Source organism: Lolium perenne, chromosome 6, assembly GCF_019359855.2.
Source record: "Lolium perenne isolate Kyuss_39 chromosome 6, Kyuss_2.0, whole genome shotgun sequence".
Taxonomy (NCBI): Eukaryota; Viridiplantae; Streptophyta; class Magnoliopsida; order Poales; family Poaceae; genus Lolium; species Lolium perenne.
Window position 1 is genome coordinate 219,627,719 of NC_067249.2, and position 15,679 is coordinate 219,643,397.

The following is a 15,679-nucleotide window of genomic DNA, read 5'->3' on the forward strand; positions in this document are numbered from 1 at the left end:
TCTAGGGCTCCCGGGATCCGGCTTATATAGACGCTCGGATCTAGGGTTTACACGGAGAGTCCTAGCCGGAATACAAGTTGCCTAACTACGGTTCAAAGCCTTGCCGTATACGTCAAGGATCCGCCTTCCTTCTAGGTCACGCTGGATCCGGATACTTCATGGGCCTTCACGGATCCGGCCTCCTTCGTAGGTCGGTTAGGATCCGGCTCCTCGTTCCTGGGCTGGACTTCATCCTTCACGATCTACAGCAACTGGGCCGCCCGATGGGCCACATGCCTCACTACCAACTATGGGCCACCCGGGCTTGCCGGATCTAGGCCACGCCGTTGATATACCCATAAAGTATACCCACAAAGAGAGTGGATTTTGTACACACGTATGAGTGTGGGTGTTCTATACCGTCGATTTATTACTCGAGATTCCCGCTCGCCTTGGCAAATGGAAAAGTAACTCTCCTTTTATCCGAATCTCAAAGCAAAACGGATCATGACGAAAACACCAACACCCATGCGTGTAAGTTTGCAAAAACACTGGTGTCGATATCATTGATGCATCGTACACTTTCAAGTAAATTGATCAAAGATGATGTATATACGCATTTTAGGATGCGATTGTCCTGACCTTGGAACCATAGTTTTTTTTTTTTGCTATATCTGTTACCGTGCTTAGTCTTTTTGTCCCGTGCTTGAGTATAAAGGCGCCATGTGCTACATTCTACTGGCACATCTGAGAGGCTAATAGCTGATTCTTGAAGCGTATTTTTATGAGCTATCACTTATATTTGGCAAAGATGTTGGCTTATAATTCATTTCAGAAAAACGGTTAAGTGTAATTTTCCCTGAAGAACATATGTTAATAGTCGATCAAAAAATATGAATTACCTCGGTGGCTGGGTGCTGTCGATAGCGGTTCATTTGGCTTCTTTGTCTGATGCAGCAGAAGCTCTTAAACTTGATGTTACTTATATTTTTCTATCCCAAGAATTGAGTGGGTGAAGTAATGAAGGTCATTTTCATCCCTACAGACCTAATTCGATACTTTTGGTGGCTGCATGCCAAGTAACCAAGCTTTCTTTTTCTTGCTTTAGGGGAGCATCAATTAGCCGTTCCTGTTAGTTTTCTATGCTCACCTGTGCTGCTAAGTGCAGAGTCTCTCATTGTGACATTATAATTAGATCGGCCTTTGATGTTTGTCTCGGATATAAGAATGTATGGTTGACGACCATATGGCACTATGAATTACAGAAGAGGGATGTAGGTATTAAAGGCACTCGTAGGACCAGTCAGTGTATCTTTAATTGGGCTCCGAGGAGATTAGCTGTTGCAATTGCCATTTGTACTATCTTCACATCATATTATTGATGTGCTCTGTTCCGAACTCCATGCTTTATATTAGCCTAACCCACCTAGTTAGGGAAGTGGATGTACAAACCAACCACCCAGGTTCAAGTCCTCAGGAACAGAGATTTAGGTTCTTATTATTTAAAAAAAAACTTCTTTATAGTGATTTCCCTACCGCGTTCCTGTAAAAAAAATGCTTCATACTCCTTTGGGTATTGAAATGTACAAATGGTTTCGAGTACTAAATAAAGGAAAAATAGTATGTTCACACATTCCCATTGCTACAAATTCAACACTTCGTATTAGAATTAGGATTAATAATGATCTTGCCACATTTCATGCTACGCTGCTGTGTAAATAGAGCTTATAGTTTCAATATTGGCTCCTGTTTTAGTCAAACATGCAAATTTTCCCGGGAATTTGTATGGGCTATATATTCCAATTAACTTCAGGTTCAGGATGGTTTTTGCTTGCTTTACTTTCAGATTTGCTTAGTTTTATCTGCTCTCTGAGAAATCTACAGGCTTCGCAATGAAGTATATTTTCCAGGTGCATGACGCAAGGCATTTTGTTTGTATATCAGGATGATCTACCCACCACTGTCGCTACACTATCATCTGCTTAACTATTGCTTTAGTTGCGAAGTTAATACTCCACATATACAATATCTTTCCCACGAGATGAATTTCAAGTGATGAGGAAGAGCCCGTGGCTGAAATAGCTCTTTGAAAGAGTTGTTACCTGGGGTCTTGTGGTGAGCTACACTGTCTTCATTTATATATGGTATTATTTAATTTGTGTTTCTCATCCCTGTCAATAGGTTAACTGCCACTGCAGCTTTCTGTTCATTGCTTCAAATGCATATGTTCTGCAGGGTAACAATGTAGTTGTTTTATATTTGCCATTCCCTTACCAGATGCAGGTTAATGCTGTACTCTTTGCCATACGCACTGGGCACCACGTTTTTCCAGTAATAGTACTTCTGGTGTGTCTATGTGCGAGTAGAGGAGAGGAGAAAACATATTGATTTCTTTGTCACTGCCGATGTATGATATTTTATCATCTGATCATGCGCGAAATGTTTGTCAGGTAGAGATCAATTAGCATCAATTGTTATGCGCACGACTGAAGCTTTATTCAGTACAATTGCCTTCTAACTTTCTAAGTTGTAACTATATGTTGCATTCTCACCAGTGTGAGCTTCATAAACCTGTTAAGTTGTTGGCTGCTTCTGGACCATATGTATGTACGCAGGCCGTATGCGTTAAGTCAAGTGTCCCACCTCAAGACTCTTGCAGCTAGCCCAGCTGCGTTCACTGCTTGCCCCGTCGGGCAGTTCACCTGCAACGCGACAGTCTTCTTGCTTGGCTGGCTGTTGACCTGTGAGGTCTCATCCATGGCTACCAGAATATCTAGGTTTTAATATTTCAACAAATATGGAGGGTATAGGTGTAACATCCCAAATTTCAAATAAATGAAGAAGAGGAATTCAATTACCCAAAATTTGGAACCAACACAAACTTTTATTTTGCATATAGTGCTATGCATAGGACTTGTGCATTATTGTGTGAAATACCATGATGATTGTTTGTGTGCTTATGTACTACACCCTAAAACCCTAAATTGATCATGAGAAGATCACAAATCAAATCAAAGAAAAAGAAAGAAAATAAAATGGAGAAACCCTAAAACCCTCACATATGGTTTATGCCATTTTTGCAAATCTTTAACCTAGACCAATTTGTCTTTCACCATTAGTTGTATTATGTTACTAAACACTTATTAACACTTTTGGAATCAAAAAAACTCAAATCAAATCAAATTTGAACTCAAATTGTGATCACATGCACTAATGGTCAAATCTGCCATTTTCAGTCTGATCACTACTTTGAGCCTCTGTATTTGGAGATTTTCAAACCAAACAAATCCAACTCTTTGCACCACATCCAAGTACACATCAAGGTGAACAACTTTTGTAAAGATCACCAGTACAAATTCATCTTGGATCAAAAACTATGCTCAAGCAAAGTTGAGACTTTTTAACAAACTCAACATCACCCCACTTTGCAAATTTTACATTTCTTTTTATTTTAAAATGCCACCACCACCATGGTGTGTCTCTGGTCACTTGCAACAAGTCCAACCAATACAATTTCAAATTTTGGAATGGCTTGGCATAGAGCAAGTTTGACAAAAATTTGAAATGCAAATCTACCCAAATCCCAAAATCACTATTTCAAATAGTCTTTGCCAACCCTACTCAACACTTGTGCTCTACCATGTCCCCTGGTCCCCTCTCCATCTCACCATGGCATAGCAACCCTAGGGGAGGGCCAAGCATGGCCAAACCCTAGCCATGCCGGCCACCTCCCATGTCACCATGCACACTCCCCTCTCTCTCACTTCTAAACCCTGCCACCATGTCCCACTGATTCTCCTTGATCCCCTGAGCACCCTGGTGGCCGCCATTGCCGGAGAGGATGGCCACAGAGGCGGCACGCGTCGCGCCCACGATGGCCAGGGCCATGCTGATCACGTCGTGGACACGCCCACGGGTACGCACGGCCACCCGTCACCTCGACGCTCTACGCTATCCCTGGCCCCCCTCTCTCTTCCTTGAGCATCACCGTGACACCGCGACACCGCCAGACAAGCTCTCGACGCCGACCCGTGCCCGTCGTTGCCGGAGATGACGACCAAACCCCGCCTCGGGCGCGCAGCATCTCGCAACATCCCGAACGCGTTAGGCACCGCCTAAGCTAGCCAGCGCCGCCCAGAGGACCGCGGGGTCGTGCTGAACAGGATGCCGCCCTCGCCTAGCTCGCTAGCTCGCCGGAGAACCCGCGCCGTGGTCGACAATGCCGCCGCACCTCGGTACCCTGCCTCGCCTATAAAAGGAGGCCTCCACTCGACAATTTCTTCACACCACCGCACCCACCTCACCTCCCTCGAACTCCTCAGCCACTCGCCGCTCGACATTAGCCGCCGTAGCTCGCCAATCGCAGCATCACTGCCGTGCTCCGCCGCGGAAGCTCGCCGTCGATTCCAGCCACCGTTGGAGACGCCGCCGGTACCAGGGAGTCCGCCGTCGTCTACACCTTCGTCGAGCACAATGCCAACCACCGCTGGAGCCACGGTGATCCCTCCGACCCCCTTGCCTCGCCGTGCCAGTGAACTCTTCTCGCCGGCGACGACGAACGCGAGCCGTTCGATCGTGTCCTAATCCCATGCCTCACACGCCCCGTACCGCTTCGCGTTTTGATTAGACGCTGACGGGTGGAGCCCACCCATTAGGCAGCCCACGTGTCGTGGATGCGTGGTGGGCTGGCCCGTTGCCTGTTTAAATGAAATGGGCCCGTTTATTTTCCCGCCGGCCCGTTTCAATTCAAATGTGAAATTTAGTTTAAATCAAAAACCTTACTGGCTCCTTTTTCAAAATTGAATATATTCAAATTTACTCAACCAAATTTGATGAATTTTATACCGTTGGAAAGCTTATGAAATTTCCCAACTAACTACACTGGTCTAATCTTGAGATTCATTGTGGAATTAATGTGACAAAAAGAACAAGGCATGGACTTTTGCAACTTCAAACAATTATTAAAAATCAACCAAAAATACTATTGAGTTGATTTCAACTCTCATAGATCACATTTCACATACTCTAATTGAGTATGTAAAAATATGACATGGTTACTATGAGTGATCATGGCCTAGCTTAAAGAAAGGACTTTATGGCTATTATAGTCAATTGATATTGTCCAAAACTATTATGTAAATTTTATGAGAGGCTTGTTCTCATTTAAATCTTGTCCCAAGTAAGTTCATATGAAGTTGTGACCTTGGTCTAATTACTCTCACATGGAATTACTTGGTGATGTTAAATCACAAGTGGCATTATTAAATAGTATGAGGTATTTTACCTCATTTAAATTATTTTCCCAAATGATGATGTTGAATGGTTGACCTTGGTCAACATAGATTCATGCATGATTGTTGGAGGAAATTAAATCTTAACAAGATTCAATGAGAGTAAATTATTTCCTCAAAGAACTAAATGGAAACTATAATCTACATATGTAATGAGAGGAAATTATTTTTCTTAAAGAAAGAAAACCAAATTCAACTAATATGTTATGTGTGTCATGATACTAGAATAGTGTGTGTGAAGCCATTGTGTGCTTAGTGTAGCTCTTGAACCTTGTCCGGTGATTGTTATCTCGTATCCGTTTTTAGACGCTAGTACCGAGGAGTACCAGGAAGAGGAGGTCTACCATCAAGAGGAGGAAGACCACTTTGACCAGTACACCACTCAAGGCAAGCTGATATTCTTGCAAGTGCAAAGCTCTATTTGAGCAAGGCAACATTACTTCTACCATATGTGCAACAATCCCATCCCAAGTTTTTTACCTTACAAGTTTTTACTTTGTTTATTAAGAAGTTACTTTTATAGTTAACTTTGGTCTAAGTTTAGAGTATTATAAGAGTAGTAAAGTTAGCCTCAAAGAAGGATAAGCAAGATAGCACCCCTCATGATTAGTGCTAGTGCTAACAACTAAAACTTGACTACTCTAGATGGGAACTTGTGATTTGAAATGAATTTGAAAACTTTGAAATGATGAGTCTTTCTATTGAAAGATCTTTTGAAGGTGAATATGACTTGAATGATATGGTGGATTTTAAGTAAAACTGATATTGGTTAGGATGCGATACCTTTCCAATTTTTGAGTACCCCCACAATACCTGATTATGGGTAGGGCTTAACTGGAAGTTTATACATCTTAGTATGGGTTCCCTCTGAACAAGCATCATAGGGATTATGCCGAGGCTGCTTCCGTAGAATGTGAAATGATGTGAAATGAGGTGAATGTACGGTCCAAGCCCTGTGCAGTTCCCAGGTTGACAGTTGGTCTTCACTGGGAGGCCAAGCTCATGGGCAGAGGTACCTATACTAGGGTATGTAAGTGAAAGGTTAGGGTTGATGATGACGTGGGCATTACCCTTCGGGTAACCGACATTGCCCTATCCTGTAATGACTAATTGGAGGCCCAAGAAGACACTTGGAGGCGAGATGGGCCACCTGGGCGGCGCACCAGAGGAATCCTTGACGGGCAAGACAAGGACGCAACCGAACAAGGAAAGATTAGATTCAAAACTACTGTAAACCTAGTCGTACTCGGTTAGACCTCTTGAGACCTGGCCTCCTATATAAAGGCTAGGAGAGGGGCTGCCGAGGGACACAATCAACCTTAGCAGCCTTAGCCATCAAAAAGTCTAGAGCTAGGTCACCGCAGCGCCTAGCCTCTCGACGAGATCTCAGCCGAACTATTCGGCACCCCATTGTAACCCATTATCTTCATAATCAAGAACAGACAGGCAGGACGTAAGGGTTTTACCTCATCGAGGGCCCCGAACCTGGGTAAATCACTCTCCCCGCTTGTCTGTGAACCGATGTCTCGTGTCAGCTTGCAGGATTCCGTCAACCCTAAGCCCCAATCGGAGGGCATTGCCGAGGAGTACCCTCGACAATTGGCGCCGTCTGTGGGAACCCTGTCGGCACAAGATCGGACATCGGCGAAGCCCGTCATGTCATCAGCAACTTCATCAACACCATCATCGCCTCATCTGGGAAGCCCGATTCGTTTCGGCTCCTATGAATTCACCCCGCACAGCGACTCGTCTCGCTCGACCTTCTCCGATCTGCAAGGCAACATGGAGATGACCTTCGGGAGCGTCCACTACAACGTCAACTCGGAAGGAATCCTTCGGCTGCTGGAATCACCCATCTCCAGATCGACGAGCCCAAGCGCGTCATCATCACTCGACCTTTCGGCTGGCCTGACAGGCTCGCCGAGTTCGCCCGAGCCCTCGACTCCCCATTCGGCATCTTCCATGTCGGTTGGATCCGACAATCCCGCGTCTTCGGAGCTAACCTCGTACTACTGCTTGAACTGTGACACCAGGCACGGGCTGGGATCGAGCGACACCCCGTTCATCTGCAATGCCCAGTATTCATCGGGAGAGGACAGCGTCGACAGCATCGTTCGAGGTGTCACCCGAAGAGCGGCGCCCCACCAAATTTATGTTGCTAACAGGGGAGACGGAGATCGCACCCCCCGTTCCAGCAGGCGAGCTAGTTTTGAGAACAGCGCCAGCAACAACAACAACGACCACACCATCGCAGAGGAGGAGTGGGCAGCAGCCAAGGCAGCCGTGCTTAACAACACGCCACTTCCGGCAGGAACCACGGTTGGCACCCTCAATGCTTACAGCTCAATATTGGAGAAAAATCGGGAGCGACTATCCAAAGAACAAGCCACCCTCGAGAGACGCTTATCTGCGGCAGACTGATCCAGCGAACGACGAAGGGGCTCGCAAGGAAGCGCCTCTCGAAGTACTCACGGGGCAGGCAAACATCGATTAAGAATGTCCAGGCTCTCGGAAGACGATGCTAGAGAAATAACATCGAATCTGACCAAGTCCTTTATGACCACGGACACCGCGGGCATGCCATGGCCAAAAACTATCGCGGGAGCGACCGCCAACCTCGCTGCATACCTCATCAATCAGCGCCCCGAAGGGTCCATGGCTCAAGCCCACCGAGGTGCCCTAGAAAGTCTCGCGATATTGGGAGACAATCTGATCCCGAGAAAGGAAAAGATCACGTTGCAACCTAGTGGCTCAAAGCATCATGCGAGAGATGCTCGGGATGAGATCACCCAGAGCAGGATCGACAAAGCGAGACGACGACGCGCCGCCAGGGAAGAATACGACAGCGACTCTTCGGATGAGAGTCAGGAGAACGACGGCGAGCTTAAGGGAGCCGACTGTTTGAGCTACAAAATCAGTGAGGCAATGCCCCCCAGAAAGTTCAAACCCACTCCTACTGACGCTGCCAAATACGATGGGCAGCAGGAGCCAAGGTCCTGGATAGATGACTATCTGCAGACCGTGATTCTGCAAAAGGGGAACCAGATAGCAGCAATGCAGCGCTTGCAGTTTTACCTAAAGGATTCAACGCGAGCTTGGTTAAGGGGTCTGCCGAAGGGTTCCATCAAATCATGGGACGACCTAGTAGAGGCCTTCGTTGCCAACTTCCAAGCAACGTACAAAAGGCCCGTCGGGATCGAAGAGTTACGGCATTGCCAGAAAAAGCAGAAGGAATCGATGCGCTCATACATCGGGAGATTCACCAAACTCCTGAACGCTGCAGAGGACGTATCTGTCGATAGAGCAATCGACGCCTTCAGCGACGGCATCCGACATGAAAGCTACATAGAAGAACTCAGACGCAAAAAGCCAAAAACCATAACTAAGTTAATGGAAATCGCCAACAGCTGGGCTGATGGCGAGGACAACGTTCGAAAGCCGCGACAACGCAGTGATGACAAAGATGATGACCAGCCAAAGCACGACTCGGGTGTTCGAAGGGATCACAACAAGAGAAGGAAGAACTGTAGCTATGACGACAACAACCTGGTAGCCGCAGGGTATTCTGATTGGCAGGACGATCGGTATGACGACATACGAGATGATCGACAGGACGGTAATCGGAACAACTCTGGGAACCGTGGCAACTATAAACCACGACAACAGAGGACTCCCGAACTGCCCTACGCTGAGCAGATCAACGCTCCCTGTTACTTGCACTCGTATACCGATTCCAAGGACGGCAAAACGAAGTCAAGCCACCTGCTCAGGGACTGTCGTCAGTTCATTGACATGCACAAACTCATCCAGCAGGCAGGCCAGCAGCAGCTACCGCCACCACCACCACCACCTCCACCGCAGCATCAGGTCCAGCAGGCTCAACCGCATCAACCCAATGAGGCATTTCCACCACCACGTGGGCAGATGAGTATGATCCACAGGACAGGTATTTCAAGAGGAGAAATGAAGAAGCTCACTCGAGAAATCAACCTGGCAGAAAGCATCATAGCGAACATCCCTGAGTATGTCGAGTGGTCGTCTCAGAACATCACCTTCAGCCGAGCAGATCACCCGATGACCATACCAAAACCAGGACATGCTGCCCTAGTAGTCGAAGCGCAGGTCGGAGGATTCAAGATGAGCAAAGTCTTCATGGATGGTGGAAGTGGATTAAATCTGATATTCCTCGACACAATTAAGAGTATGGGGATCACCATGAGAATGCTAGAAGAATCAGACACTCGCTTTCATGGGATTCTCCCCACCTCACCGGCGTACTCTCTTGGCAAAGTTTACCTGAACGTCGTCTTTGGCAAACCCGACAATTTCAGGAAGGAAAAGATCGCGTTCGAAGTCGTGAACTGGGAGTCGCAGTATCACGCTATACTCGGGAGACCAGCTTATGCCAAGTTCATGGCTGTACCGCACTACGCATACCTCAAGCTGAAAATGCCTGGGAACAACGGGACAAACATTACAGTCTATGGAAGTTTCTCACACTCAGACAATTGTGATCGGGACTTTCAGAGAATTGCTGCTAGGTTTGGTCTGAGGCAGGAAATTACTGACCTTCCGTCGAAGACATCGTCACGCGATAATAAGGAAGAAGAACGCATCAGAGGAGCAAAGAAGAAGCCAGCCGACCTCGCCCTTGAAGCTTCGGCAGCACAAACTTCGGCAGCCCAAGCTTCGGCAGCAAAAGCTTCGGAAGTTGATGATGCAGAAGACATAGGAGGCAGCAAGACACTGACAATCGCTGCCCAGACCTCCAGAGAAATCAACGACGCTTCGAAAAACACCAACACGGTGAACAAGCCAGAAGATGAGAAGAACCCCTTCAACACTTAAGCAACCTACTAGTGTTTAGCTTCCCTTTCCTTTTCAAGCAGGGCTCTTCCTTTTTTCGCCCTTTAGTCCCGCGTTTTTATTATTAATGAAAACTTAAGTTTTGATTCCTTGAAAAACATTGTAGTTGACCGGAGCATCTAAACCGCATCATTGTAAACCTTGCCCACACCCCGTGGCAAACGATGGTACAACATAGCGCGCGGCAAAGGATCATGCTCTGAAAAAAGCCTCTACGAGTGCTACAGGATGCAAAACAAACAAGGACGTCAACTTTTCCCTCTGCTATAGATGCCTCTACGAGCGCCGTAAATAGCAAAGAGTTTGGAAATACACATAAACACAACCCACGTTCGATATTTCACTTATGGAAATATCAAATAACAACGGGCTCATCGGCAGACTCACTGCACCCGAAATATTCGGGAGTGACTGTCGAAGCATACATCGGTTGAAAGCAAAGTTGCGCATACAACGGGATTAGCAAAACCTGACGGATGTAATCAAATGTTGTGACACAAGTGTGCAACCTCTGCAGAGTGTCAATCTATTCGAATAGCCGTGTCCACGGTTACGGACGGTCGGAAAGGCCATACTGTTTCCGGTGTCAGATATTTCTTGAAAACGGTTGATGAAGTGAATGGTGAACTGAATTGAATCACCACTGAGTTGTGGGAATAACACTAATATTCCCACTTGAGTTAGTTAGCACATGAAGAGTCTTTATCAAATCTTTGTGAACTAAAATTGGCTTTATGCAAATTAAACTAGATCTTAGCACCCCCTTACTAGAATTCATACTACTTACACTAGTATTAGTTTGCGAGTACTTAAAGTACTCACGGCTGTGTCCCTGGCTATTCAAATGGCCAGACTATGAAGAGGAGCGGAACTACCAAGATGACGACCAGCAGAACTCCTACGATAACTAGGATTCTTCTGACGTCAAGCGTTGGCCTGTGGACTAGATAGTCCCCTTTTATTACGCTTCCGCTATGAATTGTGTTCATTGATCATTAGATCAACTATTTGTGTAATATGGATCATGTGATCTGAATTTGTAAGACAAGTATGGTTTGTAATGAATGATGACTTATGATATCGACTGTTATGTCTCGCAACAACAATATTCCTGGGATTGCGATGAATGATATAATAAGCATCTGGACTTAAAAATACGGGTGTTGACAATAGGCTTCAGCTTTAGAAAGCCTACCTGGTAGATTCGCTCCGGATGCGTACCAAAATATCGCTCGATTTCAATTAGAGATAGAAGGGCAAGCAAATTGAAGAAATTACATCCACATAATTAGTATGCGCTACCATCCTTAATCATATATATATATATGGGTTACTACGAAGTTGAGCTCGCAATTTTTTTTATAAAAAACTCTTAAGGAGATACAGTTGAACCGAGATGTGTGACTTTAACCACTTGACTTTAATCTCTTCTCACCAACAACAAAGATGGCAGTGTTTCTTCCCTGTAACAAGACCCCTTTCTGTCTGGCATTTAGATCGAGGCAGGTTCGCAGGAAGGAGGAGGGGGACTCGTCCAGTGGGTAGTCCCGTCTATTACAAAACTCAGTGGGGAATTACGAAACAAGTCATGTTTAGATCGCATCCATTTGTCCTAGATATTTAGTCATGGACTTCATCTTCTCATGGGGACAATGAACATAGATACGTAACAAAACATAACTTGATACCATTTAGAGATAGAAGCTGAAATAAATTGAAGAAATTGCATCACATAATGAATAGGGATATTCATTTTCTCTTTCGGTCTAGTGAAGAAAAAAGAGCTCAAGGATCCTCAGCACTACCTAATAGGATCATTTGCTTAAAAAATAGAACTGAAGTTGAAATAAATTGACAACCATGTTTATTCTTGTTACTACCCTCAACCGAATCGACCAGGGCAACTAACACTTTGGCATGCTCGCAGGGCGAGGCCTCATTTTAGATTCCGGAGTGGTGCCTTCTTTCACGATAAATGTGGTGCTCATCCCAAACACCGTATGTCGATCGAAGTGGCAATGCATGAACCACACACCTGACCATAATTCAAAGTATAAGCACACATTGAATGAAACATGATACTAAAAGTCAAAGCCCAAAATGAAGCTAAAAATAACTTACCAGGATTTTCTGCCTTGAAACGCATGGCGGCCCATCCAGCGGTGGGCACGGTGACCGTGTTCTGGTACGGAGGGTCAATCAAGTTGTACTTGGCTGGGTCCGTGGTCGCGTTGAAGTTCCCCAAACCTCTCCCTACCACGTAGAAGGCGAATCCGTGCAGGTGCATGGGGTGGTTCTCGGCGCCTAGGATGTCGGTGTCCTGGAACACAATCTCCAGGACGGTGCCGTACTCCAGCACCTTCACCTTGGTGCTGCGCTTTGTGGGCCAATACCTCCTGGACCCATTAGTGTTGGTGAAGTTGAAGAGGAAGGGGGGCACGTTGGGGAAGTCTGTCTCGTAGATGCCTTTGGTGGAGTAGTAGTATGCGTCTAGGATGTCGGTGTGAGGGTCCTCGAAGCTGGCGTTGTTGAGGCTTGCCGCCAATCGGGAGTTGTTGCCTGGCCCTCTGCACGTCTCGCCCACGGCGCATGGGAGAGTGTTGACGGCCAGGGTGATGATCATGCGCTCGTTGATGACCTCTGGCACGGCCACCGGGTGTGCCGTACTGGCCAGAGACCGGAGCTGCGCTGTGTACTGTATTGCGGTTTCGTGGTCCGTGTTGTTCGGAAGGTTGGGGAGCATCGGCCCCCCGCGGGCGCGCGACGCGTCCTGGTACTCCAGGATGGCTGTGGCGGTGCCGTTCTGGAACGCGAGCCGGGGGTTGGACAAGTACGTCCGTGAGCCGATGTAGTAGCGGCGGTAGGTCGGGAACTCCTTAGTCTTGAGCAGCACGTCCATCGTCTGTCCCGGCGAGATCATGAGCGTTTGGACGGTGAATTCCTTCAAGTAGCGGCCGTCGGTGCCGACGACGGTGAGAAGGTGGTCGGCCACGGCGAAGAACATGTCGTTGTCGAGTCCAGCGTTGATGATCCGTAGCAGGTACGTCCTGTTGGTCAGCACGTCCTCCTTGAAAGCGTGCCCCCTTCCGCACGGCATCAGGTCACCGGGCTCGCCGTTGATGGTGTGTGCATTCGAATTATGAATCTCGCCGCCAGTCTTCAGGTACTCCTCTAGCTGAAGGTTCAGGTCAGAGGTCCACCACTCACCTGCATATGCGTGCGTATCACAAGGGTAATTAATTAGTCACACAATTCAGCATTTTAGTTGGATCGATCAAGAATATCAATAGCTTTAGGTATACCGAGGATGATGGGTATCTCCTTGTGCAGCTCCGTGCTCTTGATGAAGGGATACTCGGTGCCCCTCTTGGGATGAACAATGAAGGCGCCATGGACGCCGGCACGATCCAAGCCGCTGTGTGCATGCCACCAGATGGTGCCCTCCTCCTCGGACAGAAGGATCTCGTATGTGAAGTTGGTTCCTGGCTGGATGGGACACTGTGTGATGAACTCGGGCCCATCGTACCAGGGGTTTCGGGGCTGGTCCACGCCGTGCCTGCGGATGCCATGTTCAAGTTCATTGGTTAGGTACTACCTCGTGGCACGATTCTTGTGCATTATTCTGCCTTACATAAAATTAAGGTACCTTTGACGTACTCTTGGAGAAAATATCATTATCATTGGTTAGGTATGCACATATGCAGGGCATGTTGATCGATATGTAGATTAGTAATTACCAGTGGATGGTGATGTTTTTAGGGCCTTGGTTGTGCACGTTGACGATGACGATATCCCCCTTTCGCGCGGTGATGGTTGGGCCGGGGAACATGTCGTTGACGGTGAGCAAGCTCTTGCTCGTGCAGAGCTTTGAGTAGGTAGTCTCCTTCACCTGCAAAATCATACGATCGATCGATCGATGTCGTAAGTATAGAGTATAGAGTCTATACTATAGACACATCAACCAAAACGCATTTACATATTGCAAGGACACGAAGGAGACTTACGAAGAAGTCGTAGTGCAGGGTGTTCTGAGCCAGGCCAACTGCTGCTCCAAGCATGAAGACTGCAGCAAGTAACCAAACCTTCGACGGCATCTTAGCCACCATCGCCTTGCCGGTGCAGGTGTTTAGCAAGGGAGCTGGCTAGCTAGCTTGGTAACACTTGCTTTGCTTGTTGTTGGAACTGAAGCAGGAATGCGACAGCCGATAGGTACTTATAGCAGCAGCCAGCAGCTGAGGAAGAGAGATCGAACCTACCGGTAGGTGTGCATCCAAATCCTAACGTACTATACTAGTCCACTAGTATCAGACTATTCCGATCAGTTGATCTCATTTAATTAGCTGGCACATTGAGTTGCAGATTGAGTCTTCCACAGTTCACGGCAGCGCACGAGGCCGGCCCGCCATTTCATGCAAGCAGATTATATTATAATTCCACGGCCACGTAAGTCAAGTTTTGAAAATAAACATAAATCTTACTTTGGCGTGCACCGTGCACGTATATCACATTCTGCTTGCTAACTAATATCTGTGGGCGATTTTTTTTTCTTTTGGGTGGAAACCAGGTAGGGTGACAAAGGAAATAAACAATAAAAGAAAGAGACTGAATAGTTTGTGGAAAAGGAACAGAACAAAAAACAGAGATGAGGAGATACACAAGATAGGAGCTGAACCAGATGAACTGCTACATAGAGAAGAAATGATGTGGAGACAGAGAGCTCGTGTGTTGTGGCTAAATGAAGGTGACATAAACACCAAATTCTTTCACAGGAAGGCTAATTGGAGGCAAGCAAAAAACAAAATTAACAAAATAAGGGACACTAGTGGCAACTGGACGGACGACCTATAAAACATAAAAGAGATTGCTAATTCTTTCTTCAAAGATGTTTATTCCAGGGACACACATATGCCCGGACGAAATAATTGATCTAGTCCATTCGCCAATCGGCGAGGAAGTAAATGCTAGCCTTTGTGTGGAGTTCACTGATGAGGGGATCGGTGATGCCCATAGGGCCTCTAAAGGCACCTAGCCCTGATGGCATGCCAGGCAGATTCTTCCAGAGAAACTGGGCCATAATGAAAGCTGAAGTGACCAAGGCAGTAAGAGCTTTCTTCAGAAATGGGACTTTGTCGGAAGGTGTGAATGACACTGTCATCGTCCTGATTCCGAAAGGACCACCCCCGAAGACATTGGCTGATTTCAGACCCATTAGCCTCTGTAATGTGGTTTATAAAATTATCTCGTGTATGGTCAAACGTCTCAGACCTCACTTGGACACCATGATCTCTGAAACACAGAGTGCATTTCTCCTTGGTCGTCTTATTACGGATAATGCCATCATTGCGTTTGAGAGTTTCCGCAAAATTCAGAAGAGTAAAAATCCAAGTTTTCCCACTGTACATATAAGCTTGATCTTTCCAAAGCATATGACAGGGTTGATTGGTTTTTTTTATAAAAGATTTTTCTTAAGATGGGCTTCTGTAGAAAACAGACTGACTGGATTATGGCCTGTGTCCGGTCTGTCCGCTTCTCTGTGAGAATCA

The 15,679-nt window shown here is 46.6% G+C and overlaps 1 protein-coding gene and 1 long non-coding RNA gene across 2 annotated transcripts; one reads left to right on the forward strand and one right to left on the reverse strand.

Annotated features, from left to right (window-relative positions):
- Positions 1–1,885: 1,885 nt before the first annotated feature.
- Positions 1,886–2,331, forward strand: LOC127309321 (uncharacterized). Its single transcript, XR_007857101.1, has 2 exons — positions 1,886–2,123; positions 2,257–2,331. It is a non-coding gene; the product is annotated as an uncharacterized lncRNA (long non-coding RNA).
- A 9,472-nt stretch (positions 2,332–11,803) lies between these two features.
- Positions 11,804–14,313, reverse strand: LOC127306141 (putative laccase-9). The gene is made up of 5 exons (XM_051336752.2): positions 14,141–14,313; positions 13,874–14,025; positions 13,439–13,692; positions 12,258–13,343; positions 11,804–12,171 (listed from the first exon to the last, which is right to left on the reverse strand). The coding sequence occupies exons 1-5, from the start codon at positions 14,240–14,242 to the stop codon at positions 12,041–12,043; spliced, it is 1,725 nt and encodes a 574-aa protein (XP_051192712.1). The 5' UTR covers positions 14,243–14,313; the 3' UTR covers positions 11,804–12,040.
- Positions 14,314–15,679: the final 1,366 nt, after the last annotated feature.

Coding starts and splice junctions, on each gene's coding strand:
- LOC127306141 (XM_051336752.2), bottom strand. CDS start 14,242: ATGGTGGCTAAGATGCCGTCGAAGGTTTGGTTACTTGCTGCAGTCTTC. Junction 13,344..13,438: donor GGAGATACCCATCATCCTCG/GTATACCTAAAG, acceptor ACGCATATGCAG/GTGAGTGGTGGACCTCTGAC. Junction 12,172..12,257: donor TTTCAAGGCAGAAAATCCTG/GTAAGTTATTTT, acceptor AATTATGGTCAG/GTGTGTGGTTCATGCATTGC.